This window comes from Drosophila willistoni, assembly GCF_018902025.1.
Source record: "Drosophila willistoni isolate 14030-0811.24 chromosome 2R unlocalized genomic scaffold, UCI_dwil_1.1 Seg167, whole genome shotgun sequence".
Lineage (NCBI taxonomy): Eukaryota > Metazoa > Arthropoda > Insecta > Diptera > Drosophilidae > Drosophila > Drosophila willistoni.
Window position 1 is genome coordinate 16,957,718 of NW_025814050.1, and position 26,862 is coordinate 16,984,579.

Below are 26,862 nucleotides of genomic sequence, written 5' to 3' on the forward strand. Positions count from 1 at the left end.
ATTTTCAATATTTTACATAGTTATTATACACAGTTTCGTATTTTCCGATGAACTTCAAATTAGAGAAATTGCATAATCTGAATATCTTAATAATGGATGAAATTAAATCAGTTTCAGATTAGAAATATATTACTATTATTCGGGCTACGCGCTATCAAAGCTCTGTTAAAAGAGTTCAAAAGATTAATTAGTACATAAATAAACATTTGAATTGAAAAATTTGGAATATTTTTAAATTTGTCAAATTTTAACCGATTTTCAAAAATAATACCTGAATTTAAGTCTTTAAAATTGAGTTTTGGACTTTATGGAGTATTTCAAAAATTCATTTCATTATTTTCAAGTTAGTATAATGTCTTTCAATCTACTTTAAAAGGTCAAAAAATTATGTTTTTAAACTCACAATTTTTTGCAAAAATTGCCTCAAAATTAATAAGTTTTTCGGATCTCCAAGTATTTTGTAATAGTAATATTAGTATTTTAAAATATCTTATTTAATTGAGATTTATACAAAAGTTGATTATAATTGGACCTAAAGACAAACTCAAAACTCAATTGCTTACACAAAGAAATTTATTTTAAAACTCGACTTTAAATAGTAAGAAAAAAAATGTTTATATCTTTTACTCAAAAAAAAAAGTTAAAAAACTATTCAATTTCGACGCAACGATATACGACAATAAATATCTTCAAATCTTATCACCTTTTTTCGTTGTTCTAAATAATGGAGGATAAATTTTGAACGTTAAATTGTCCAATCAAATGTAACGGTAAATATTTGAAAATATTTTCCTCCCTTCCATTTTTTTTGTTGGCAGCCCTCGTTGGTGAAAGCTTTGCGAGAGATTCTAAAAGCTCGCAATCGGAGAAATTTTCCACATTTTCCAAGCAGAAGTGAAAACGCACAGCACGGTACACGACGTCGTCGCACAATTACGGGAAAAACTATTCAAAGTGTACAAGCAGAAGGAAAGCAGAGGAGGAAGAAAAAAAAACTGAGAAAAGTGCCATTTAGAAGCAGAAAATAATAAATTAAATTATAAACCGTTTTTGTTTTTTTGTTTTTTTTTTATTGTAGAACGAAAATGGTGTAACAAACAATTTGATTAAGCCATTAATTGACGAGGAAAAGTGCAAGTGCAGTGGGTGGAAATGTTTTAGATTGGCTCCGCTCTCACACGGGTGGTGGGTGATACGCGCGGGGGACGCTACGGACGGAACGGGACGAGACGGTGCTACTACGGTCGTCGGTACGGAGTCGTCGGCGGGGGGTCGGTGGAAAAGCGCGAAAAGAAAAGTAAGTGCCAGAAATTTGTGTATTAAAATAAATCAAATAACGAAACTAAACGATGCATACACACAAACGGAAAGATAAAAAACTGTATGCATACAAATAACAGTCAGTGTTAAATGGCATATGCACAACAAAAAAAAAATCACACACACACACTCCATACATACATACATATATATAAAACAGAAGCAAAAAAAAAATATATCAAAATATGTGTATAATATAATCTAAAAAAAACACAACAACAACAAAAATAAAATACAAGGAATATTTGACAAATTAATTATTATTGAGAAAACAACAACAAAAACCGAAATTTCCAAATTCTATGCGACAAATGCGACAAAATGTCGAACTACAAGAATTTAAAATATATGTACATATAAAATTAAAGAAAAAAAAAACAGAAAAAAAATGTATTTTTAGCCTTAAGGAAATGAAAATTGAGAAAAGCAGCAAAAAAAAAAAAAAAAACAAAATCAAATATATTAAAGAAAAAACTATCTACGATTGAAAATATTTAGATATCCAATAAATATACTTAATTCAAATTGGAAACGAGCATCTATAGAGATTTTATGTGAAGGTGGAAAGCGTATGCGATGAGAAGGAGGAGGGAGAGTGGGCGGTGGGTGGCAAAAGCGTGTACACAATTTGACCCAGACCAAAACCAAGCGACCAATTCACCCAACCACCCACCCACCCACCAACCCACCCACCCACCAGTCAGCCAGCCAGGCAGGCAGGCAGACGGCCACTTGATTAACGCCAATGCCAATTCAAACGCAGAAAATCTCTATAAAACTTTTCACCCAGAGAGGAAGAGAGCACCACTTACAGAGGCAGAGCTTTCGCTCTCTTCACTTGCTCTCTGCCCATTTCTCTCTGTCTCTCTTGTGGGGATTTTGAGCTCTCCTTCAATTAAAGCGTCGCACAGGATATTTAAGTTCCAAGCGTTTTCCTCCTTCATTTTTTTGGGTTTTTTGTTTTTGTCATTGACCTGTTGTAGGTAAACTTAAATCTTTCCAAATGGGAACTTTCTTTAATTTAAATAAATGTCCTTAGCTTTAATCAAATGAGATTATTCCTGATATTTCGATGCATCTACAGAACAATAAGGACCCCAATTACTACCCTGCAAAACCTTGTAATTAATCAATATTTAAGTTAAAACACACTTGAAAATGTGTGTTAAAAACAATTTTATTGTTACATGAGAAAAGTTTTTATTGCCTTCAAATTAGTAAAGTGCTTCAAGAGCTGCAAAGCTTTTTACATTTAACAAAGGATATTAGCAAAATGGCTTAAAAATGTTTTATACTTTGTTTCCATTCTATTCAATCGAGATGATAGACTTAAAGGATTAAGTTCAAACAAAGGGAAAATATTTTCTCCAAAAGTCCTAAAAAAGACTAAAGACTAGAATAAGAAATTTGCAAAAATCTGCTTTACTTTCAATTAAAATTTCAATATAAATCAATTGGTGTAAATTTGTATGTATTGGTTTCCCAAATGTATGTATTTATGCAAAAAAAAACATTTTTAGATTTCTGTTTTTGAAGCATGTGAAGAAATATTTGAGTATCCCATGAATAAAAACTAATTCTAGAAGCAAACCTTGTTTATCGACAGCTTCTAATTTACAAGGAATATGAAAAGTTATACATTTTTCAATAACGATGAATACTTTTCTAGCATATTGCATACTTTATGGGGCAAACAATGAGAGTTTGATAACTATAATTGATAATTATGGAATTCCACGTATTAGATAGCTTAATTAGTTTTTATGAAACTTTAAGAACAGAGATTTGCTGATTTAGCTAATTAGCTGTTTCAATTGAAACAGCATTAAACTTTGTTTTAAATACCTTGACAGCTAAATATTTCTTTATATTCGAAACAGATCGAAGAAGTCGTGAATATCTTATACCAATATTCTGCAAAATGTACTAATATCATATTTGTTGATTTCTAAATAATATGTCCTTTTCTTATACGGTGTTAAGGGGTTCTACCCTTAAGGGGTTTTTAGGGGTTCTACCCTTTTTCTAAAGTCCAGGTCTTTTTGAGTTCCCAATGACGTTAATCATATGTAGTTTAGATTTGCTTGACGAGTTATTTTAAGCGAATTTACTTTGATCAAACATCTTGCTAATATATTAACTTACTTTTTAAAATACTTTAAATATTTTCTAAGTAAAAAAGTTAATTTATCTTAACTTTCTCTTCAAAGATCTAACAAAAGAACATATAAAGGTTTCAGAAACAATGTGTTCTGTCAATTTTAGAAGTAATCGAAAGGATTTAAAAAGAATCTTTGAAACTAATTTAAATTAATTTTAAATACTTCCTCTTATCTTTATTTATCGCCCATAATCAAATATAAGAAGTTCACATTCAGCAATTTTGCATGAAAAACCTTAGACCTTGTTCAAAACTGATTAGTAATACAAAATGTCCGACATATACATATCTCAACTACCACCTAACTTAAAGAATATCGTAAGCCTTTCGACTAAAAACCAATCAGATTTCTAGAAAGGTTTCGAACCTGTTTATCAAGTCTTTAGATCAAGAAATGAGAATCACAATTGAATGATATATTCTGATCAAAATCTCATTAAAGGGATATTGACTTTAACATCTCAATACCTAATAAAGATAAGCACACGAGAACGTTAATTATATAGCTGAGATGGCAAATCAAATATCATAAAAAAAAAATCATTCAAGTAATAATCGCTGTTTTATGATTTGCAGGACATCAATAGTCAATTTTATTATACCTAATCAAGAGGATACAGAAGGACAGACACAATCATCATGGGCAATGTGTGCAGTTCCGGTCAGAAGAAGAAAAAGGACAAGGACAGTGCGTCCGAGAAATCTGATGAGTAAGTACCCATTTCCATTCCACCATCAGACAGCAAAATTGATTGCAAAACTGATGATGTATTTGCCTTTACAACAGCTCCCCACCTTATCAAGAGGCCAATGCTGACAAAAAGGATGCTCTCATCTCGAATGAGACAAATGCAGATGGCGATGAAAAACGGGCCCCCTTGGCGGCCATAGAAGCTCTGCCAGAGGCCCAACAGGAAACAAATGGTAATCAAAAGCAACAACAGCCCACACAGCCGGCCCAAGCCAAACCCAATGCCACAGAGAAGGGTATGTTGTAATAGAATCCTTCGAGAGACAGAGACAGAGTGATAGAAGGACTTGTGGCAAATCATTGTTTGATATTTTGCATTTCTTTTCGCAGACTCCACCAGTACCACACCGCAGGGGGCGCAGGCGCCTAGTGGCGATGTGGCCAATGCCAATAATCCGACCATGGGCAATCTTAGTATGCTTCAGGGTAAGCCCCCACCTGGCCGTAAAATCGAACGTGACAAGAAAATAGTTATCTATATACTGGCCGACAATAGCTCAGAGTACAAGAAGCATAAACGTGTCATCTATAGTCTGTATAAACATTTCAAGAGCAAGTGCCAAAGTAAAGGATTCGATTTCATCATTGCCGATGTCCATGACAGCGATCATGATCAGCAACTGCAAATGGAGCAGTCGAATGGCAATGCCAAAAAGGATTTCTCCCGACTGCAGGAGGTGAAACGTTGGACACAAACCCCATTGGAGGCCCAGGGCGGACACGAGGAGGCGGCCAATTGTCTGTGCGAGATAACACGTCATGCGGCTGGAGCTTATATTATCCCCGTGCTTTTCATGGGCTCCACTTTGGGTACACCCATGCTGCCACTGACCATCGAGAGTCAGGACTTCACATCGGTACTGAGTGCCGCCAGTGATGCTGAGAAACTGTTGCTAGAGAAATGGTATACCATCGATAATTCGTATCAACCGATGTGCCATCGTCTCTACACCCAACAGATTGATCCCTATTCCACCCAGGTGAATGGTGAACTCAATGAATTGCTGTCGGTCCTATTGCGTCTTTTTGGCGACGATGTCAAGGACTCGTATCTGACCACAGTCGTGGAGCAGGAGATCAATAACACTGTCCTAATGAGCCAAGAGTTGGCCAAACGTTGCATTTGGATACAGACGGGTGCCCAATATAATCGTGCTCCGGAAAATGCCAGTCAATTGGAACTGGAGGTACTCCGACGCATTACACGCATCTATGCCGAGCTCAAGAATCAATTGTGTGAGAAGAATCTAATACGCTTATTGCCCACCATGAATATCCTGGACGAGGAGCTCTCAGCGGTTATTGAAAACCTTCTCGACAAGTCCCTGGCGGGCATATTCGATGAGCATCAACAGAAGAGTAGTATACCCTATAACACGCTGGGCGTCGATCGGGTTCTGCTCGAGGAGCTACAACTAATTGGCCACTACTCAAAACTATTAGCACAAAATTCGGCCAATTTCGATATAATGAACGATGTGAAGCGTTATATACGAGATGGCACAACACAACCATTGATAGTATCAGGTGCTCGGGGGAGTGGCAAATCAGTGCTAGTATCAAAGATTATGGAAAATGTTCATCGCTGGAAACCAGAAGCCCAATTGATATTGAGGTAGGTTTGAGAACTATCAATAACAAAATTAGCCAACTCTGGTCACTAAAGTTCTCTAGTGTTTCAACCAGTTGTGAATCATAAGTGAACTTGGCGCCCTAAAGAGAGAAATGAGTTTACGATCAAGCTGTTAAGTTATAATTCACAACTGGTTGGAAAACTAACCGTTTTACATTACCCTCTGTTATATAATGAACTTGACGCCTAAAAGAGGACAACAAGTTTACGTTTGACGCTTTCTAAAGCCTAACCGATCATTGCTTAAACCAGTTGAGAATTTTAGCTAAATTTGGCGTCTAAATGAGGCAATGCTTTACGCTGCTTAAAAATATATTTACAACTGTCTATTATTAAATTTAAACTCATTTTTGTCTTACAGATATGCCAACTTGAGTGCACGTTCTTCGGATCTTACTTCTATACTGGGTTCCATGGCCAATCAAATGTCCGTACTGGAGACGGGTCAACAATGCCAAGCGCCTCATGTATGTTTGTCTTAAATGCTGACCTTGAAAAAGTTTTTAAGGAATATTTTCAAATTTTGCAGACAATTGAGGCTTATGCCAGTGTAATAAGAGAAATTTTGGGACGCCAACAGCGATTCTTTGTTCTCATAATTGATGGAATCGATGAATTGCAACGTGATGCCACATTGGACTGGTTGCCTCTGCAGTTAGGCACTTTGGGTAAACTCATACTAACGGTCAGTGAGCTGGAGGATGTGGGAGATGGAGATACTACCAATTCTGATACGGATTCCTTTGATATGCTCGCCGCGCTGGCGCAGTTGGGCATTCCACCGCGTTGCTTCTTGCGTCTGCGTCAATTCACTGAACGCCAATGGCACGATATACTCAGTTCGGGCGGTGGTGATTTCTATGCGGCAAACGGGGCCCTTAAGCTGCCCGATGAATGGAAGGCTCTGCATGGCAAGACACCGTATCACGCCAAGTCACTGTGGTGGCTTGCCTGGTTGGGACATGTGTCGCAACCAATTAGCGATATTGGCGACATTTCGAGCAAGATATTACAAGCACTGGAGACCAAGTTCGCTACCGATCAAGTGGAATTGCTTCTACTTATCGTGCGACTGTCGCCGTGGGGCATTAGGGAGAGCGATTGCTTGGGTGTTTTTCAAAAGATCACACAATTGGAGGCGCAGGTCGCTTTCAAGATATGGTCCAAGTTCTGTTGGCTGATGGGACCAATGCTATTAGGTCTTAAGAATATTAGAATAGCGGACAGAAGTTTCGGACGCGCCGTCCTGGCGAGGTATGCGCAGAAGCAGTGGCTGGTACATGAAGCGCTGCGGGACTACTTTGATCGCCAGGATAGCGAGTTCAAGACCAATCAAGGAGTAGCCATCACGTAAGTAGTTAAACCGGACTTTACCTATCTATGTGGTTAATTGGTTTCTATATCTTTGTTCTAGCTACAATTACCAGAAGTACTTAAAACTGCCTTATCATCATTTTTGCGCTGTTATCGAGGATAAACCGGCGTCGCATAAAATTGACATACTCTTCAATTGTTTCTATTTCACCGATTTGCAATGGATTGCCAATAAGGTTCATGCCACTGGTCCGAATCATTTGATGCACGATATCCTTCATGCCGAATGGCTGGCCGGAAGTGAAGGATGCGATAATTATGTTCATATTAAATTCCTTGAACAATTTCTAGTGCAATTTCTGCACGAGTTGAGCTACGATGGCCAACAATTCTATACGCTTATGAAATACTATCTAAAGACACGCTTCAAAGAGTCCCCCAACTTGAAGGATGATGAAAAAATCCGTTCATGGTGGGAGTATACAAATGAATTGGAATTCGCCTTCCTCGAGATACTCAATGCAAGTTTGGGTGTCGAAAATGGCAATGATGATGATACTGGCGGAGTAGAAGAAGTTGGTCCTGGTGGTGGTCCAATGAGAGGATATGATGTTTTGGTCAATCTGCCACAGCCGGGATGCTATGTGGCTTCACTATGCACTGAACGTGCTGAAATATGCATTTGGGATGTCAAAAACTGCTGTCGTATACGAGAGCTACAGGGTATACAGCAACCCACAGCCATGTGTCCTGTGGGTAGCTATGAGGCGGCTGTCTTATGTCGTCGAGAGATACGTGTCATTAATCTGGATGAGGGCAAATTTAAGGTAAGTACCAAATATATATCTTACTAGTACATCATTCTAACGTTTATATTCCCTTTTTAAGGTGACACTTAAGGGCGTTATGAACCAAAAGATGCCCTACTTTGGTCTACATGATCAAAATCATTTGGTTTGCCTTTCACGTAATCGAATGTATGTTAATCTCATGAATTTAGAGTCCGGTGACTGTGTGACCACCTTTAAGGCTGGCGAAGATCGTTTCCTTAACTCCCTGCTGGTCTCGGGTGATGGACGGTGAGTGGAAAATCCTTCAAAATTAAGTAAATAAATTGGTGAATGTTTTCTTATGGGTTTCTTTTTCTTTGCAGCATTTTGGTCTGTGGCGATGAGACACAAAAACCTTTTCCACTCCTCGTCTGGCACTTGTCACAAAAGAAATTACTCTACGATCTACGTATACCACATCATGATTTCATCACTTCGCTGTCGGCCATCACACACGAGGGTTCCTATGTCAGTGTGGTGGCCAAGGAGCTAAATGAGCCATCGACTCCGAATTTCATAGTCGTCTACGATCTCCAGAGTGGAACTTTGTTCAAGAAATGGAAACCCAGCTGTAATACCGTCTCTCTGGCCATATCACAATTGAATGCGTGTGTCATAGCCGGTTTGGAGGATGCCAAAATTATGATATGGGATCTGGTGACAGGCAATTGTAAATGCACTCTAATAGGACATAATGCACCAGTTACTTTCCTCAAATTGGATCCTCTGGGTAAAGTTTTACTCTCGTTTGATAAGGAAGGACGCGATAGTGCCATACGCATGTGGGAACTCAATACAGGTAAGAAGAAGTAAAGGACATCACAAATGAAATTATTCAATACAAATATTTCCTTTTTTACAGCCAAATCATTGGCTGTCTTTAAGCCACCAGCTCAAGTTTCGACCTGTGAGATATTGCCAAATGGAGCATTTGTCGTTTTGGCTCTCAAGGATCGCAATGATCTGTTAACTTTGGCACTTAAAAATTATACTGGTGCCGGCACTGGCGATGTCCTTGAAGATGATTGTGGCACACTATATGGCAATCCCGATAACCAGCACAAAGTTTTTGACTTGAGTAATTAAATCAATTAATCGTTAGTTATCATTATTCAAATTATATTAAAATGAACAACAACCAAAAAAAAAAACAAAAGATAATTAAATTGAATTATTATAAATATGAAAAGAAAAACCCCGAAAAAAACACACAAAAAAAATAACAAATTTCTCATGCATAATTCATTAGTTGTATGTTATATCCTTTAAAAAAAACACACACACACCCACAAAAAACACCCACACGAACACATAACTTACCAAATGTACAAACAAAGTAAATGAAAACCAAATGAAAAAAATTATGAATTAAAAAACAAATCCATTAAGTCTAAAAAAAATTGATTTTCAATCAACAAAACTTTGAGGATTATTTTTGGCGACAGTTTAAATGGCTAATGCAAAAATTTTCGACTACTCTATTACGATATTTTGATTACCGACTTTCAAAACATTTTTCAGAAAAACAAGTTACAAGTTTTCAAAACATTTTGACTTGCAATTTTTCGACTAACTTCAAAAATAATAAAAAGGATCAACTAACTAGATTTACTACCCCCAAATTAAGGTAGTTGGGGAAAAATAGAATGGAAAATAGGATTTGGAAAGAAGAGTTCCCTATCTTTTGTCTGTGGGTGACGGGAAGATCGTAAGAGAATCTAACCAAAGGATTGACTAAATTCACTATCCAAAACAGTCTAAAAACTAAAGACTATAAAGCAACATCGTGCTTATTGTGTCCTGCTTCGAACTTAGAAAGCTTTCACATTGATATACATCTCATATATGGGTCACAATCAATATCAGGATCTAAGTTTATTTCAGCTCAAGTCGTAGCAAATAAATACAGCAAATTCTTGGCAAATTGCACGATTTCGGTGCCACCCAATTTCGAAGTCCCGTAAATGCGATCCACAAATGTTATAGGGACCTCGGCAATGGTATAACCATGTTGACGAGCTCTGACCAACATTTCCATTTGAAAGACATAACCCTTGGACACACAACTGGCTATGCATTTCTCTAGGACATCCTTCTTGTAGAGACGAAACGAACCAGTCAAATCACTGGCATTGGGACGCAACAAAATCTGTGACAAAAAGTTGGCTCCGCGTGAGATAAGCTTCCGTTTGAAATCCCAACCAAAGACACCACCATCGCCGGCATAACGTGTGCCCGAGACAATGTCATAGTCGCCCTTTGCCTGCAGTTCAATGAATTCCGGAATGAATTTGGGCTACAAGAGAGAAGAGAAAACACAAACATTTAGATAAATGTACACGTAGCCCCATGGATATTGTTATCTATTTGCCGGCGTGTGCTCACATGATGACTCAAATCGGCATCGATTATGATTATAAAGTCTCCCGTGGCATGTTTAATGCCGTGTATATAAGCCGTTCCAAGTCCCAGTTTTGCTGTACGGGGTCGCAAAACAATCCTGTCCTCGCCATAGATTTTCTGCAAATCTTTAGCCACGTCTAGTGTGCCATCCGGACTGCCATCGTCTATGACAATCACTTCGTACTCGTAGCCACTGCAAGTGGAAAAGGGATAGGAAAATGTTTGTTTTGTTTTTAGCTACGTGGTTAATGGAGAACTACCAACCTGGCCTTCATGTATTTGACAATTAGCCATATTATAATGGGCAAATTGTCCTTTTCATTGTAAGTGGGCAGCAGGATGCTGTATTTGTGACCATTTGATGGCATTTTGTTTTGTTTTTCTTTTTTATTTATTTATTTTTTTTTAAATTGGATTAACAAGTGCCTCAAAGTGCCCAGGCGGCGCCACTAGGAAGATCAAGTGTGACCGTAATTGCAAAGCAAAAGCAAGTTGGCAGCTCAAAACCGTTTCCAGCTGATGTGGGTCACCCACACTTTACACGTAGATAATGCATTGTAATAAGAAAAAGAAAATATTTCACTTGGATTGAATGCTTTCACATTCACAATAAGTAATAATAAATAGATAGTGAGATAAAGAGAGAGAGCGCGAGAGGGAGAGAGTAAGAGACGGTCCCGGCAACCCAAAAAAAAAACAATGGGCAATGAAGGGAGTAAATTACAGGGCTTAATCATTGACAAAAATGCTGTAGAGGCCAATGATTTTTGGGCTTTATACAATGCGGAACAAGAAAGAAGCAATACCAACGAAGAAGGCGTCCAAGGTGGCCAATTATTGTCTATATTTCAGGGCGAAATCTTGGTTAAAGGACAGCTATGGAGCTCCAGTGATGGCCAACCCATAGAGAGGGCAATTAAGGTAGGAGTAGTTACATATGTACATAAAATGTCCATCTAAACTTAAGCTTATAACTTCTGCAGAACTTGAAGATCTACCGCCATCCATATATACTGAAATACGTAACAACGTGGGAGAAATCGGGTCAAAAACATCTTGCCACTGAACGTGTAAGACCCTTGAGTGATGTGTTGCCCCAACAGAGTGATATTCAATTGTGTCTGGGCCTAAGGACTATTCTCTGTAGTTTGATATTTCTCATAGAGAAGGCATTGGCCAGGCACTTGAACATTGGTCTACAATCAATATACATTACCGACAATGGCAGTTGGAGACTAGCCGGCTTTGAATACGTATGGAAGGTTCAGGAAATTAACAAACAATTATTAGATTTGGCCATTAACACATTCCGCAAGGATTTGGAAATTAAAACAAATATTGAGAATTTCGAGCAATATTCATTTGCCTCGCTGTGCGAGCAAGTGCTGGACAAGTGTGGTGGACCATTTGTTGAGGAGTTTCGTCAATATTGTGTAACACACTTGAAACATCAAAACACACAACTGAGACCGAAATTATCGGCGGTTCTGTTGCATCCGTATTTTAATCATGAATTTGTCTTAATACATTCCTTTCTGTTCGAACTGCCATTGAAATCCATACAAGAACGTCAGGAATTCTTTAAAACTTTGATTGAACGTCTCTCGAGTTTTGATGAGGAAATGGTGGCCAATCAATTGGCCAGCGATCTATTATCACGTATGGTTCTGCTTGATACCACCGCCCAGCACAGTGTCACACCGTTTGTTCTAAGAACTAAAACCACCACGAGCACCACCAATAACACCACTACGAGCACCGCTTCTTCCACCATAGACCAACAAACTGGTTTATTTAGTCCTCAGACTTATATCAAATATTTATTGCCTCATATACTAAAAATGTTTCGTTTAAAAGATGCCCAAATACGTATGATCCTCTTGGATTTCTTTATGGAGTATGTGCGTCTGCTTAGCGATGAGCAGCTAAAGGTAGACATATTGCCACATTTGCAATTGGGCATGTCGGACACAAACGAAGTGTTGGTAGCCAAAACTTTGCGCTGCATGGCCGATTTGATACCCATTTTGGGTTCCACCATTGTCTTGGGAGGCGAACGTCGACGTTGCTTCTCGGATGGCCGACCTCATTTGAATCCACAACTTTGGTCCGCGGAGCCGCGCTCAATTACCCCTCTAATGAATGGTAATGGCTCAATGATGGATGCCGAGGATAATGATTTCATGGTATCGGGCAGTCCTTTGCCACATTTGGAGAATGCAGCTCCATTGGCTTTGCGGCTAAGTCCCGATGGCGGCGAGGATGAGATCGAAAAACCGCTGGAGATTAATCAAGCCTCCAACAATAGCCCCAGCAGAAGTAGTAGCAGCGCCAACTCATTGACTCAACACGATGAAACTTTGGTGAATTTAACCGTTGGCGATGATGAAGAGGAGGCCTGGTCAGATTGGGATGCCACCGATGAGTTGCAGCGTTTGAATGTGATGAAAGCCCAGGCGATAACAGAGCTGGAGCCCATTCCCGATCTCCTAGAGACCAATAGCAGTGCATCGACACAGGCTACTCAGGATTCATATCGAACCGCTTGCTCGAATGTCACAAGTAAATCATCTGTTCCCACAACTCGCCAACCACTCATCGATGATCTCAACTCATTGGACATACAAGTGCAACTAACCACTCCCACTGGAGTGACGGATAAGCCAGAATTTGATTTCTTCAGGGACATGGAGCCGGTCATTGACAATAGTCGTAGATCCAACAGTGAAACGGATATCGTTCAAGTAGATGCCAGCCGATTTGCTCATAGTTTGCCTGCCGACCACGAAGATGATGACAATAGCCAAAGTGGCTGGGCTCATGACCAGGACGAAGACGATGATGTCGTTTGGGGAACTTCTTAGTATGTTTTTGTGTCTTCATTTTTGTAATATTCCAATTCGTTTATAGCTGTAAGTTAATTTCTTTGTCATACAAAATAAAAAAATAATAATACCTGTAAAACTGGTCTAGTAATATATACAACAAAAATAATTGTACAATAAAGTCCATATAATAATTGTATGTTATGTATATTTTGATGCATTTTTAATTAATTTTTCTCATTTTTGTTGTTTTTTTTTTTTTAAAGATTTTTCTCAATTTTTGCATGTTAAAACTATTTTTTTTGTAAAATCGTTAATTATTTTTGTTTTTCCACATTTTTGTTGTGTTTCTTATTTTAGCAAAAATGCTATATTTACGCAAAAACATTCTAAAATGTATGTATTAAGAGTTTTTCTGTTTTTTTTTTGTATTTGACTATTAATTATCAACATTGAAATGAACACAAAACTGAAAATCAATTAACAAAACGTAAAGCGACAAGATGGCAAAAATAAATAGAAAATATGATGTTCCAGATGTATCAGTTTTTAGTTTTTTTTCAGTTGTTCTTCAATGCTCTTTCTCCAGAAAATTGGATAAAGTCAAATAGATTATTGAAAATTGGCCAATGAAACGAACAAATACAATCTTTCAACACGAAAGAATTACAATATCCAAATATATATACATATATATTTACATATATAAAATGTCATTTCTAAAAATTGAAATTTTAAGACACTTGGTTGTTTTGTTTTTTGAACAGTATTAAGTTTGGGATTGTATTTGTTTCTTAAATTTTATAAGAATTCTAGGAAAAATTTATTAAATTGTTTGCCAAAATTTAGGAAATATTTTTAAATGTTATTAATGAGATAATGTTTGAAGTCCAATTAATCTCTATATATAATATATATATACACACACATATATAATCTAATTGGCCAGTGTTTGTCATTCATTCAGTAGTATCAGACTATATACATAATATATAATTTTGTATTAAAAACTTGATATTATTTTGCACTAATAGACAATCAAACATATATCAAATTTGTTTGTTAAAAGCTTTCTTTTTTTCTTGTGGGAAGAAGTTAAAAATGTTGTTTTTGTTGGCTATTTACATATATGAACACACTTTGTCCCAGAACACCCGCCAGATGAATTAAACAAAATGAAAAGAATCAAATTCAATGAATACTAAAACAAGTTTTCAACTATTTACTCACGTTTTGTTTTGTTTTTTTATTTTTATGCTTAAATTTAAAAAATGTGTTTTTTTGTTTTTACGCATAATTTGTTTTGTATGCTCAACTTAATCAATGATCTTAGTAACCGTAATTACATTATTAAAATTAAATAAGATCAGCTGAAATTTGTTTTTCCCTTTTGCGTTTCCTTCAACTCTCATCTACTAAAACTAAAAACGCAAAACGCATAATAAAAATCGGTGCGCTAAATGTTAAATGTTCTTTAACGTTCATGTTTTATGTTTGCTTTTCTTTTCTTGTTTTGTTTTTTCTCTTTTTTTTTGTAACTTTTTCTTTGCCTTGTTTTTTTGTTTTTCTTTTTTTTATAATTAAAAAGTATGTACTCCACTTGGCTGCGGTTTTTGTTTTTTTATACAATATGCAAAATTCTATATATAAGTATATATGTGTGAGTGTGAAGGGATGGATGTTTTGGATACAGTGGGAAATAGGGAAAGGAAGAGAGGGGAGAGGAAACATTGATCGAACGCTAAGCGATATAGAAGTAGACATTGGGTGGGTGAAGAGATTTTGCTTCATATTCCTCTTTTCTTTTCGTCTCCTTTGCCGTGCCAGACAAAACAACGCGAAATCTTATATATGGGATGGAGTGTAAGTAAAGAGAAATAATCAAAAACTTTTTTTGTTCTTACAAAAAGTCCAAAAAAAAAAAAAAAGTATTGAAAACGTAATAATAAACAATGAAACATTTATATAAAAAAAGCATATGTTTTTTACATGCATTTTCCGAACAAGTATCATACTTCATTTTCTTTTCTCGTTTAGTTCTTCTTTTAGTTATTCCTTTTTACTTATGCTTACGGCTTGCTCTGCTTTAACGCTTTAGTTGGTTTTTATGGGAGTTTTTCTTTGTGTGTGTGTGTGGGTGTGTGTGATTTGTTTGTGTGTGTTTTGTATGTTTAAATGGTATTTGAATCTTTATTGTTTGAATGGTTGGTTGGTTGGTTGTTTTGTGTAGTTTTTCTCCTCTCACAATTAACTGACAACACACAGCAATCATATATCCTTCAATTCAGCTCCTTGTCTTCTAAGTACTTGTATTCAAAGGTAAATCCCTCCTTCTTGCGCTGACTCCATTTCTCATAATCAAAGTAGATGTACGTACCCTGCAAACACAAAAAAAAAAAAAGAAAAGAAAAACCAAAAAAAGTTAGCATAAAGTTTGCCCATATATATTTTTTTTTGTTTTTTCTTTGTCACGCATAGAAGGAAGTATCAAGAAAAGATCCTATTAACTAACTAACTATAGTTAATTGATTGCGTGTTTTTTCATTTTTAAGCTTAGATACTATTAAAAATCAAATTAACCCTAGATAGTTGCTCTCATTTAACTTTTTTTAAGGTTCTCTTTTGAAATAACTACAACCAAATTTAAAACGTTCTTAAAAACGTTTTTGATTTCAAATCAAAAGTTCAATATTATTAACTTCTTTATTCCATCAACTAAATAAATTTTATAAGATAAATACGATATTCAGATTTTTCGTTATGTAGAAAAATCACAAAAAAACACAAAATACTTTCGGAACAGCCAGAATTTTCGAATTAAGAAACTGATAGAAATGTCTTGAATAATTCGCATCAGTTTCTTGCAATCGACTTCGGATATCAAAAATCATATTGGTTTAAGAGGGATTAAATCGTTCTTGGGCCCGCCAATATTTTCTGAACTGTGAAGATTATAATTGACAAAATTTTAGGTTTAATATCCCAAAGCAAAGTATAATAATAATTAGTAAAGCTTGAGAAAATAGCTACACTATATATACTCTCTACATGGCTTTCCCCTTAAATCGTTCTACACTAGAATCGAATTCCTTACTCTGCTCAAATTACCAATTTCACACTTACCTGTTCGTAATCATCGTTGATTATTTTCGGCTCCTCGTGACGCTGAAACCACATCATGTATTTGGTGTGGAATCGCCAGCTTTGCTTTTTCAACGCCTTGGCAGCCAAATATTGGGCCTTGGAGCCCTCCATATAATAGAATACAAAGAACAATGTCTCCGTCGAGAGTCGTTGATAAAATTCAACGGTATCGTATATGGGCAGCTGTGCCTGAATAAAGAAAGGTGAGAAAAAGAGAGAAAAGTGGTTTCTAGCCTATATGCTCACTTGGGGATAATGCGCTGGAGTTGGTACCGGTGCACGATGGAAATATGTTTGCAACTTCTCGGTATCCATGGGCTGTGGCAGGTGATAGTAGGCGGCCTCCATCATTTGGAATTGCATTTGATGTTCCTTTTGCAGGGGTAATGGACCCAAAGGCGTTACACCCAGCAGCGGAGGTATATGCGCCTCTTGTTGTTGTTGTTGCTGCTGCTGTTGCAATTGTTGTTGTTGCTGCTGCTGCTGTTGTTGCTGTGGCGTCTTGCTATTACCTCCACTTGGAGGCTGTCCAGCGGTCGCATTAGCCAGATTCATGAGTCCACTGCCAGCTGTGGGTCCATTGCTGCTGGCTGCTGCAATGGCAGCTACAGCGGCTGCTGCAGCTGCATTCTGTTGCTGCTGTTGTTGTTGTTGCGCCGCAGCTGCTGCTGCTGCCGCCGCTGCCGCTTGTTGTTGTTGCTGTTGATTGGCAGTTGTTTCAGTACTAAAATGCTGTTGAAGTAGCGTTTGCTGTGTCGTCTGTTGCTGTTGCCTTGTGTCTATGTTACTTGCCGCTTGCTGCTGTTGCGATTGCTGCTGCTGTTGTGGGTTAAGAGAAGTGTTGTCGATCACAGATCGATTGATGGCTTCCTGTGCCATGGTTTTCAATGAAATTGATTCAACGGCATTACTATTGCTGTTCTCGCTGCTGCTGCCGCTGCTGCCGATAGATACAGGCAGGCCTAGAATGTAACGACACGAAATGTTTAACCTTTAGTTGATATATATAATCAAAAGTATTTGTAGAAAATATACAAGGAACGATTTACCAAAAAAAAAACAAAAACAACAAATATTATTTTCAAATCTCCGAACAAATCAACAGGACAATCAAACAAACAGGAAAACCCCGAATTTGCTTAGAGAAGAAAAGCTAACTTGATGTATGATTTTTTTAGACCCAAAAAATCACTTATCGAACACTAGATTAAGACGTTTTCCTATTTCGATATGTTATTAATAATTTGATTTAATTTTAGAAGTTAAAGGCCTTATTAGTCACCAAGTGAAACGTAACTTTTTTGTGCGTTTTTCTCGAAAATATGTTGATTCATATGAGATTCTAAATATAAAATCACAACTATCTGTGATTCATATTAAATTTGGTATACAGAGACTCGATAATTCGACATGGCAGAGGAACAGAATTTGTGACGAATTACAGAAGTTTTCGATTTACGGGGTTTTCCAAGGGACAAAGTTTTTTCAAGGGACCAGCAGTTTCTTACGAAATATTGAGGTTTTCGATTTAGCGTGGTAGGAATTATCGAGACTCGACTGTATATCTTTTTAGGCTTTTAATCCCAACTTAATTAAAACTTATCAAACTCAAATTTTAAGTAAACTATTTGAAAAGAATGTCTAAAGTCATAAAATATAAAATTTCTTTGTGTTTATCAAAAACTATTTCTAATTAATTTAACTACAATGTCGCTCCTTTTTTTCTCCTCTCCAGACTACACTCTCTGGTCTACCAAATCTTGCATGAACTTATTTCGGTCCTTTGCTCTGACTACAACCTGCTTTAGTCTATAATCTGCTCAGAGTTCCCCCCTTACTATATTGAAAACCTTTATCATTTTCCTATTTAGCTCGTACTACAGTGAAAGCTCTAGTCGCGAACAGCTCTCACAGGCAGACATCTCTCGTAGACGGACGAATTTTACAGTGCCAAGAGCCAGATTTTCAATCCCTTTCCGCGGGAGTCTGCCAAAAGCTTTCATTGTCACCTGTTTTCTATATTTCTGCATGCGAACCGTGTTGCATGTCTTTCGGGTGGAAGGTAGCCCACTTATAGGCATTGTAAAGTCAACGACCATATAAACAAATGTCTCAATCTTATAGCCATATCGATTCAAATTGAATATTCATTGTGGTATTGTGGTAGGTCAAGAACTAGCAGAAATTTGACTTAAACGAAACTCTACACAAACTGTCACTGGAAACACCTAACAAATAATGTGGGATTCCTGTTCCTATACCATTCATATATATAGATAAACACGGGAAAGTAGAATAGTCTTTGATTTACCATTTTGTATGTGTGAGGAATTCGTTTGAAGATTGGATAATTGCGTCGCCTGTTGCTGCTGCTGTTGTTGTTGCTGCTGCTGTTGCGACTGTGCTCCGGCTCCTACAATGGAGGCTACTGTGGGTGCTGTTGCCTGTTGCTGGGGCTGATGCAACACAGGACCATTTTCCAGTAGTGCTGCAACAACAACAAAATGAAAATGAAACCAAAAAGATAAGTCAAATGGATTCTTATCGTTAATCCTCTCTCTGCCTTACATGTATTGTGTTTTGCCACCGCCGCAAATGCAATTGTCGGTATTGCTTGAATCACAGATTGGCCTTGAATGTTACTGCTACTTGTATTCGTTGCCGCTGATCCGGATCCTGTGCCGGTTGCCGCTGTTGCTGCTGCCGCCGCCAGGCTAACAGGCGTTGGGGCATGCGGCTGCACGGCAGGATTATGACCACTGGCTGTTGATGCTCCCGCACTACCCGCACTTGAACTTTGGCCACTTGCACTCTGTGTGGAACTGCTGGCAGCAGATGCGGCAACCACTGACGCAGCCGTTGGCAACAGTTGCTGTGGTGTTTGTTGTTGTTGCTGCTGTTGCTGTTGGCTTTTGCTGGGCGTTGAGCTGACAATCTTATTGACTTGAGCTGCAGAATAGGCAAATGATCAGAAATATTTCCTCCTTGAAAGGAAGCAAAAGGATTTCCACTCACTATCACTACCCGCTGGCGCCTTAACCGTTGCTCGCACTGGCGTTGGCTTGATGAGCTGCTGCTGCTGTTGTTGTTGTTGTTGCTGCTGCTGCTGCTGTTGTTGCTGTTGAGGTTGCTGTATTGGACGAAACAAAAATGAGAAATTTTTTGAAATCCAATTCATTGTTTTCTTTTGTTTCTAATTTTCTAATCAATTGCTTTTCGTCTTATTTTTTTGATTAAATAAATATCCTGAAATATCAGTGAATGAAAAACAAATATTGAACAGAAATTTGAAATAAAATGTGAAGTTTGTGTCACAAAAAAAATGATCAACTTGATGAAAAATTAAAAAAAATTCAAATTTCCAACTTTTTCCAGGAAAAGTGATTTAAAGGATATGTGTAAAGGATATATACCTTGGGTTTGCTGCTGGCGGTAGCACTTTCGCTATTTTTTCGCTTTTCACCACTGCCCGGTGCCGATGGTCCACTGCTCGCCGCATCCGTGGATGTTGTTGCTGAGGATGAAGTTGCGCTGGTATCGCTCGCATAGCCCACATTATTACCATTCGATTGGGCTGCAACTGCTGCTGCTGCTGCCGCTGCCGCCGCCGCCGCTGTAGCTGCTGCTTGTTGTTGAAATAGCGCCGCTGTTGCTGCACTGCTGCTGCCGCTGCCGCTGCTACTGCCACCGCCGCTGCTTGCACCCGATGGCAGAACTTGCTGCACCGTAACTGGCGATTGGGATGGACTACCGCCGGAGGTAACACTGCTCGGTGAGCCGCTCGTTTCGTTGCTATTATTACTATCCGTTGTGGCCGTGCCACTGAGTTCGACCTCATCGAGTCCAATGATATCATCGTAGATAAACTCATTTTCCTCAAAGTCCGGCTCTTGCGATGAATCAATATAGTATTCGACATCATCTTTAATTTTATTCACCTGCTCCGCTTCAACGCCATCGTTATCGAGTAGCCTTAATAGTGTTTCCAGCTTTGTTATGTGGAATTTATGTCGATCTAATTTGCTACGCAAATCGTCCATACGCTCCTGTTTATCTCGATCGAGTCGTTTCTTTTTGCCAGCTAAAAGTGATTCAATTTCACTTTCATATTGATCGATTTGGATTTGCAGTGAACTAATTGAGCTGGTTAACCAATTGCGGGCATCATCCTTTATCCGCTGGGCGGGATCCATTTTTTGTGCGGCGCCCAGACCCTCCTTGGAATACGCTTTGGTTTTTGTTTCACGCTCAACCACCTTAAAGCGTTCCATTTGCTGAGAAATACAACAAGCACACACAAAATTTGTTTAAGATCATATTCAACCTTATAGATATATAGATTTGGTAGATATATTCACCGTTTCTATGAGCCTTCGGTTCTCAAGCAACGCACTTTTATCCTTAATCTCGGCGGAGGCAATCCATGATTTTATCTGATCGCGTAATCGCTGCAATTTCTTAATTTCTTTTTTGAGATCTGCCTCATATTTCTCTTGCAGATGTTTTTGCTGTAAAATTAAAAAATGGGAAACAAAAAAAATAATTTATTATACAAAGAAATAAATTGTTGGCGTTAAAGATTCTACCAAATACCAAACTTAATAGAAATAATTGGGGGATTTAGCAACAAAAAACTTTTACTTAAAACTGCAACAAAGTTTCCTTGATTAAAAGTAAAGCAAGAGAGATCAAAAGTTATCACGATGTAAAAAAATCCAAAATATGATTGATTCTAACTTCTTAAAGGCAGGCATTATCTCTAACTAGTTATAATGTTGTTCATTTCTTTAAATAAAAGTGCATTTGAGGGCTCATTAAATCACTCAATTATCTCACCTTCTGGTTGGTATTTGTGGCATTGTGTACTTTTTTCCAAATATCCTCGAACGTTTCGACGCCTTCGGCTACTTTTTTTAAACATCGATCAATTTCCCCTGTAAAGAATGAATAATTATAATGTATATATGAATAAGAAACTTTTACATGTTTCAACTTTTGGTGAATCAGAACGAACGTCTCCAATTCTTTTGTAAACACAGAAGAAGAAAACATCTCATTAATTTTTCCCTTTTAGCTTACCTTGCAGTTTTCTCGTCGCAGCCATGGCTATGTGTGCTCTTGTGGTCTCTGTTGGTGCAAATAGTCAGACATAGTCGGCCGCCTGGGCAGGATTAGGTTATCCTCCAACTCGATAGAGTCTACTGCAAAAAAATAAATTGGACACAATTATTAGAGACACATACACGCCGCTGTTATACACACAGTTAACAAAAAACACACACACAAACTAGCACCAAAATGCTAACACACAGCGTGGCGGCTAAAATATCTTCATTTGTTGTTGTTGTTGTCTTTGTGGTTTTTGTTGGGTCTTGAAGGACGCCTTGAAGCTAATCCAGATTTCAGTTTGTTCATCTGTTAGAATTCTCTTCGAGTTTTGGAGATCTGTTGATTTACCTTAGATTTGTGGAGCCAATTCTCCAAATGAAACTTTTTTCGTTTCCTTTGCTTCTCCTCTTCTTGCGTGGATTTCGATTTTTTTTTTTTTGGCTCTCAGTTCTTCGTCTGCTGGTGCTGCTATTTGGTGGAGGGCTATGAGGGGAATGGGCGCTGATATATATAGGGATTTCTTGTTATATTCAAGATGAATTTAACATTTAATTGTTGCTGGGGCTTAATGAATAATTAGGTTTATGCATTAAATACATTAAATAAACGCTTAAAGATTTTTCGCTTGCTTTTTGTTCTCTCTCTCTCTTTCTCTTTGCACCTTCCGCCATCTTTAGGGATGCAAAAAACTATCGATATCAATTTCAAGAAATAAAATCGATAGTTGAATTTATTTAAGAAACTGCATTGACAATTAAATTGTTGAAACATTTTATACGTAAAGTTCTTTAATTATTGTGTGGCAAGAAAATTATGAAGAATTTTACTAATTTAATTGATTTGCTATATACATTTATAGAAAACTAAGTAAGCGTGTTGTGTTAGTTCCGGAATCGGACAACTAATCGAAATAATTTTAACATAATTTACCTCTTTCTTTAAAATACCAAAAAATATCTCAATTTTGACGATTCATTAAACGAAAAAGTAAAATATCCTTTGTTCAAAACTAACTTTTCTAAAAAATTGACTTGTCCACCTATATTAGATAGTTATTATTGTGCATTATCGTTATAACTTTACATACCTTTTTGAAATAAATGTTTTGTAAATTATGTCTTCTTATGAAATTAATAAACATTGTATTTAAAAAATAATTGTGCTTTATCAAACACTTCAAAATTTTTGTTTTTTTTTTCACTATAAATTTGTTTTTTTTTTATTTCCGCACAAGACCTGCCGGTGTCATAGCTTTCAGAGAATGAATGTGACAACAAAAAAATTTGAATTTTTAAAATGTTTCCGTTTTTATTTGCAATTTGCCTTTGACTTCAAAATATATGCTTAGATTTTTAAATTCGTTTCTACATTAAAGCCTTTTTTTGAGAGAGAGAGTTTTGCAATAATTTAGATTAGTTAGTTCGAATATGTAAGTTATGTTTTTTTTTGGTTTTAGTTGTGCTTTTCCTTTGTCTCTATCACACACTTGCTTTTCTGTTTTTAATCATACTTAAGATTTGACTGCTGATAATGCTGCTGCTGTTGCTGATGTTGCTCCAGTTCCAGTTTATAGGCGGGCATAGCCATGCAGTTTCTGATAAAATTGCATACACATTGGACATACTGTTTGGGATATTTAGTAAAGATTTTCACATGCTCGGCATCTTCGAAACAAACAGAGGACACATCGATTCCTTGATCCCGACGCAAGCGTATAAATTTCTCCACATCTCTATAGGGTATGACCACGTCACCCTTGGAATATAAAAATAATTGTGGATATTTATTTGCCTCGTTTTTCAGCTCACAAAATGGACTAGCATGGACAGGCGGAGACTTGACAAAGAGGCTCTTAAAGGCGGCAAAGGATTCCTGAAACGAAATATATTTGTCAATGGATTAAAATTACAACAAATTCATTCCTCATTCTCACCTCAACAAACCACATGAGACTGAGGGTCAATGTAATGGCCAAAGCTGTTAGACAATTGCAGCGTTTCTCTCGTCCATAAATTGCTGTTATGGCCCTATATAGACCCAACATACGACGCTCTCCCGGAGCTGAATCAAAGATCACTCCACGCACTTGCAATGGTGACTTGTGCTTGACAACGGCCAAGTTAATATGTTGATACAAATACGCTCCACCATTCGAAAATATGTGAAAGATCAAGGGGTGAGCATCAAAATTCATATCTTGTATTAATTTCAATATTTTTTCTCCAATCGGTATCATTTCGGAGCGTTTCCAAAACAAAGTATCCACCGGAGCCGTATAACGTACGGTAATGAGACTGCAAAAAACAAAATTGTCAAATAGAAAATCAATGTCCAATGTCAGGTTTCCATTTGCTCTCACCCTCTTTCCTCATAGATTTTGGAATATTTCATTAGATACCGATCCTGACAGCCAGCCCAACCCAATAGCATGACAATGGGCACATTATTATCCTCATTGTCATTGGCATTGAGCAACACAAAATCATTTTCGGCCGATGGTTTAGGAAATTTAATGAAATATTCCAATGCATCCTCCCGTTCGCGCCTGACCGCGGCAGCCGTAGTAGCCACCGCCGGCTGGATCTGGTGTCCACTGGTGCTCGTCGTCGGTATGGTGGCCGTTGCTCCATACTGAGAGGCCATATCATCCGCTGTTAGACCATACGGATGTGTTGAGGTCGTAGGCGATGTCATTGTTGCATTTAAAATTTTAAAATTATGTTTAAAACTTATTTACACCCACTTTGCATTAAGTTTGTGTGTCGTATAAATAAAAATTAACTTTTTTTTCGTATAATTTCTCTCTCTTTGGAATTTTTCTTTTCTGTTGTTTTTCTTTTTCCTTATTTTTTCCTCCTTTTGGGTTTTTTGCTGCTTGGTTACGCAAAGCCTACTACCAGGATACGGATATAGCCATGCGCCAAAATAATTTCGTTTCGTATTGATTTTGTTTTTAGTTTGTTTTAATTAAAACAAAATTGTCAACGCTTTTGTTTCTAAGGACGACACATCTGACACTTTATTTCATTGATTTTTTGACTTTTCCTTTTCCCGTTTTGGGGCGCCGATAACAAGGCTTGACCTTACTCTAGTCCAACAGCAGTAATAACAACAAAAACTACGGAATAACAATATAGGAACGTGATTCCTGCTGCAGCAACATGCCGCATTCCAAAACGGTGACCGTTGCGGTTGCCGCTTCCAGTCGTAACCAGCCGCCTCAGGTGCCACAAGAAAAAGGAAAAACTATTGGGTTGGACATGCGCACTCTTTGCCAGAGACAAAAGGCAGGAACTACTACCAGCAAGGACATTTGAGCAAGGGCTGCATACATTTTTCATGAATCAAAGAAAACGTTTGCATTGAAACAGTGAAATATATACAAATATATATATATTTTTTACACTTTTGCATCCTAAAAACTATTAACAAAATATATAAAAAAAAACCCATTAAGAATAACCTCACCATTTGATATTCAGAGCCGTATTAAGTTTCTCCACAGCATGATAACTGGTATGGAGTAAATCATGTGATTTATCTGTATGAGCACCATCTAAGAAATCCCCATAGATTGCCTTTGTATGGCTGTTATCTGGCTGAGAGATGGGCAATTTTTTATACAATTCCTCCAGCTGTTGGGTTAATTCGCGTACATGTTGACCCGTAGTGGGCCGTACCTGGGCTCCACCATTGATGCAACCCGATGGGCAGGCCATAACTTCAACAAAATGATAATTTGCACCTTTGCCACGCTTAAGTTTCTGCACAAGATTCTGTATATTACGAAAACCATTTGCTATGGCAAATTTCAAGACTGTCTTATCATCTTTCTCGAGACTTATTTCACGAAAATCACGATTTCGTAATTGTTTGAATTTCAATTCATTGTCGGTGTCTTCGCTGAAAAGTTCTTTCGCAGCATATTTGAAAATATGCTCGGCATAACCACCAGACATGGTAGCCTCATGGGCCCAAATCATAGATTCCGGTCTTTGATCCGTCCATGGCCAATCGAGATCAACGGGTTCATGCTGTGACAACGAGCGTTCATCTTCCATTAGCATTTGTTCGACTTCAACTGAAAGATAAAAAAGTTGAAAAAAACATTCCCTTCTGGGCCTTCTTCTTACATACTTGAGGTAATTACACAATCCACATCACGTGAACCATTGACTTCGCTGTAGAAATCCTCTCTAGAGGCCTCAAGTTTCTTGTCATAGCAAGGCATCACCGTGGCATGATAAATTCTCGATCCTGGAACATTAAATTTTTCAGCCAGAAAATGTTTGACCAGCACACCCATTATCTGTTGAGGTGATCGTGTTGTAGCTATGTAAGGTAATATAAAATTGCCGTGGGTCTTCTCTGCATAGCAAACCCAACCGGGGCAAGAGGAACTAAGCATTGTTAGATCTTCTTTATCACGAAAACGTTCGACAAACTCTTGCCGGCACTCAATTAAGGCCAAATCATCGGCCACCTTTGTGCATAGAACATAGTCTGCTCCCAAATTTCGAAAATAGCCAGACAAATGTCGTGCCGTTTCCTCCACACTCAACTGATAGCGATGGGCCAAACTCAATATGGGTTGCATTGATATGGTAAACACAATGGTTTGCACAAGATCATTATCTCCGGTGGCCTTAAGTTTTTGATTCTCCCGCAAGACTTTAAGCAATTCCTCCTGACTCTGTTGGGTAATGAGAACACCTTCGGCGGAGGTAATACATCCCGAACAGGCCAGGCAATCTTGTAGGGTAATCTCTACTTTCTGTAACTTTTGCTTGCCGCTCTAAGGAGAAAGTGAATTTAACATAAATCAACAGTTGTCCATAAATATTCACTTACTTCCTCCGATTCTTCATAGTAGCCATCTTCTTGTACTGTGATTTTAGCACCTGTTTTTGACTTTGTCTTATCTATAGTCACGGGCTTAATGCATTCCTAAAAGATGGATAAAGTTAATTGGGTTTATTTCAAAAGTTTGCTTCTTCTTACCTGTGAGGGTGTTATGAAGTCGTCTAGATCTGTGAGCTGCAGCGCTCCGCTGAACCTCGACATGACTAGTAAGTCTCTTTGTACTAAACTAAATGGCAAGGAATTAATATATTTTTTATCAGATTTTTAGTCGGAAAGCCACTTGGGCACGCAGGCGAGATAACAAAAGTTTAACAAAAACATATAAGTGATGGCAATGACGTGAACATGTGAATGACATTACTAGAGATGGGAGTTATTGAAACGATAGTATCGGTGACTTTATATTCTATTGTCAATCAAAATGACTTTACAAAAAATTGAAATTGACAAAATAAACATTGGCCATAAACAAACAATTTTTCTAAATTAACCCAAAATTATAAATTCGA

General features: G+C 37.6%; 6 protein-coding genes across 11 annotated transcripts; 2 read left to right on the plus strand and 4 right to left on the minus strand.

Annotated features, from left to right (window-relative positions):
- The first annotated feature begins 893 nt into the window (after nt 1–893).
- Nucleotides 894–9,159, plus strand: LOC6641909. Of its 2 annotated transcripts, XM_023175869.2 has the most exons (11): nt 894–1,004; nt 1,079–1,297; nt 4,058–4,191; nt 4,269–4,468; nt 4,563–5,847; nt 6,227–6,332; nt 6,395–7,215; nt 7,280–8,006; nt 8,068–8,258; nt 8,333–8,808; nt 8,872–9,159. In XM_023175869.2, exons 3-11 carry the CDS (start codon nt 4,121–4,123, stop codon nt 9,093–9,095), a joined length of 4,101 nt encoding a protein of 1,366 aa, XP_023031637.1. In that variant the 5' UTR covers nt 894–1,004; nt 1,079–1,297; nt 4,058–4,120; the 3' UTR covers nt 9,096–9,159. The 2 variants fall into 2 exon arrangements, with proteins under 2 accessions (XP_023031637.1, XP_023031636.1); XM_023175868.2 differs by having other exon boundaries at nt 894–1,297.
- A 694-nt stretch (nt 9,160–9,853) lies between these two features.
- On the minus strand, nt 9,854–10,875 carry LOC6641910 (dolichol-phosphate mannosyltransferase subunit 1). Its single transcript, XM_002065197.4, has 3 exons — nt 10,677–10,875; nt 10,395–10,605; nt 9,854–10,305 (listed from the first exon to the last, which is right to left on the minus strand). The coding sequence occupies exons 1-3, from the start codon at nt 10,778–10,780 to the stop codon at nt 9,895–9,897; spliced, it is 726 nt and encodes a 241-aa protein (XP_002065233.1). The 5' UTR covers nt 10,781–10,875; the 3' UTR covers nt 9,854–9,894.
- A 64-nt stretch (nt 10,876–10,939) lies between these two features.
- LOC6641814 (protein-associating with the carboxyl-terminal domain of ezrin) lies at nt 10,940–13,445 on the plus strand. The gene is made up of 2 exons (XM_002065198.4): nt 10,940–11,333; nt 11,396–13,445. Exons 1-2 carry the CDS (start codon nt 11,112–11,114, stop codon nt 13,274–13,276), a joined length of 2,103 nt encoding a protein of 700 aa, XP_002065234.2. The 5' UTR covers nt 10,940–11,111; the 3' UTR covers nt 13,277–13,445.
- Nucleotides 13,446–15,177: 1,732 nt separating this feature from the next.
- On the minus strand, nt 15,178–22,619 carry LOC6641815 (CCR4-NOT transcription complex subunit 3). 5 transcript variants are annotated; one of them, XM_047010453.1, is made up of 11 exons: nt 22,578–22,619; nt 21,461–21,582; nt 21,218–21,315; nt 20,740–20,889; nt 19,795–20,655; nt 19,397–19,511; nt 18,950–19,330; nt 18,693–18,869; nt 16,628–17,343; nt 16,361–16,570; nt 15,178–15,615 (listed from the first exon to the last, which is right to left on the minus strand). In XM_047010453.1, exons 2-11 carry the CDS (start codon nt 21,483–21,485, stop codon nt 15,517–15,519), a joined length of 2,832 nt encoding a protein of 943 aa, XP_046866409.1. In that variant the 5' UTR covers nt 21,486–21,582; nt 22,578–22,619; the 3' UTR covers nt 15,178–15,516. The 5 variants fall into 5 exon arrangements, with proteins under 5 accessions (XP_046866409.1, XP_023031378.2, XP_023031379.2 ...); XM_023175610.2 differs by lacking the exon at nt 22,578–22,619 and adding an exon at nt 21,839–22,149 and having other exon boundaries at nt 21,461–21,579; XM_023175611.2 differs by lacking the exon at nt 22,578–22,619 and adding an exon at nt 21,839–22,149 and having other exon boundaries at nt 21,248–21,315.
- Nucleotides 22,620–22,772: 153 nt separating this feature from the next.
- LOC6641816 (transmembrane protein 53) lies at nt 22,773–24,300 on the minus strand. Its single transcript, XM_002065200.4, has 3 exons — nt 23,850–24,300; nt 23,424–23,784; nt 22,773–23,362 (listed from the first exon to the last, which is right to left on the minus strand). The coding sequence occupies exons 1-3, from the start codon at nt 24,182–24,184 to the stop codon at nt 22,991–22,993; spliced, it is 1,068 nt and encodes a 355-aa protein (XP_002065236.1). The 5' UTR covers nt 24,185–24,300; the 3' UTR covers nt 22,773–22,990.
- A 552-nt stretch (nt 24,301–24,852) lies between these two features.
- On the minus strand, nt 24,853–26,697 carry LOC6641817 (probable cytosolic Fe-S cluster assembly factor GK14772). The gene is made up of 4 exons (XM_002065201.4): nt 26,492–26,697; nt 26,342–26,437; nt 25,628–26,285; nt 24,853–25,571 (listed from the first exon to the last, which is right to left on the minus strand). The coding sequence occupies exons 1-4, from the start codon at nt 26,552–26,554 to the stop codon at nt 24,955–24,957; spliced, it is 1,434 nt and encodes a 477-aa protein (XP_002065237.1). The 5' UTR covers nt 26,555–26,697; the 3' UTR covers nt 24,853–24,954.
- Nucleotides 26,698–26,862: the final 165 nt, after the last annotated feature.

Excerpts from the sequence above, each read along its gene's own strand:
- LOC6641910 (XM_002065197.4), bottom strand. The coding sequence starts at position 10,780 with ATGCCATCAAATGGTCACAAATACAGCATCCTGCTGCCCACTTACAAT. Across the intron at positions 10,606-10,676 it reads GTCAAATACATGAAGGCCAG|TGGCTACGAGTACGAAGTGA; the intron begins GTTGGTAGTTCT and ends TTCCACTTGCAG. Across the intron at positions 10,306-10,394 it reads ATGCCGATTTGAGTCATCAT|CCCAAATTCATTCCGGAATT; the intron begins GTGAGCACACGC and ends TCTCTCTTGTAG.
- LOC6641909 (XM_023175868.2), top strand. The coding sequence starts at position 4,121 with ATGGGCAATGTGTGCAGTTCCGGTCAGAAGAAGAAAAAGGACAAGGAC. Across the intron at positions 4,469-4,562 it reads ACCCAATGCCACAGAGAAGG|ACTCCACCAGTACCACACCG; the intron begins GTATGTTGTAAT and ends TTCTTTTCGCAG. Across the intron at positions 8,809-8,871 it reads CATGTGGGAACTCAATACAG|CCAAATCATTGGCTGTCTTT; the intron begins GTAAGAAGAAGT and ends CCTTTTTTACAG.
- LOC6641814 (XM_002065198.4), top strand. The coding sequence starts at position 11,112 with ATGGGCAATGAAGGGAGTAAATTACAGGGCTTAATCATTGACAAAAAT. Across the intron at positions 11,334-11,395 it reads CCATAGAGAGGGCAATTAAG|AACTTGAAGATCTACCGCCA; the intron begins GTAGGAGTAGTT and ends TAACTTCTGCAG.
- LOC6641817 (XM_002065201.4), bottom strand. The coding sequence starts at position 26,554 with ATGTCGAGGTTCAGCGGAGCGCTGCAGCTCACAGATCTAGACGACTTC. Across the intron at positions 26,438-26,491 it reads ACTTCATAACACCCTCACAG|GAATGCATTAAGCCCGTGAC; the intron begins GTAAGAAGAAGC and ends TCCATCTTTTAG. Across the intron at positions 26,286-26,341 it reads ACTATGAAGAATCGGAGGAA|AGCGGCAAGCAAAAGTTACA; the intron begins GTAAGTGAATAT and ends CTTTCTCCTTAG.
- LOC6641815 (XM_047010453.1), bottom strand. The coding sequence starts at position 21,485 with ATGGCTGCGACGAGAAAACTGCAAG. Across the intron at positions 19,512-19,794 it reads CCGCCAGCAGCAAACCCAAG|CAACCTCAACAGCAACAACA; the intron begins GTATATATCCTT and ends CGTCCAATACAG. Across the intron at positions 19,331-19,396 it reads GGCGCCAGCGGGTAGTGATA|CTCAAGTCAATAAGATTGTC; the intron begins GTGAGTGGAAAT and ends CCTATTCTGCAG.
- LOC6641816 (XM_002065200.4), bottom strand. The coding sequence starts at position 24,184 with ATGACATCGCCTACGACCTCAACACATCCGTATGGTCTAACAGCGGAT. Across the intron at positions 23,785-23,849 it reads AAAATCTATGAGGAAAGAGG|TCTCATTACCGTACGTTATA; the intron begins GTGAGAGCAAAT and ends TGTTTTTTGCAG. Across the intron at positions 23,363-23,423 it reads GTCTCATGTGGTTTGTTGAG|GAATCCTTTGCCGCCTTTAA; the intron begins GTGAGAATGAGG and ends ATTTCGTTTCAG.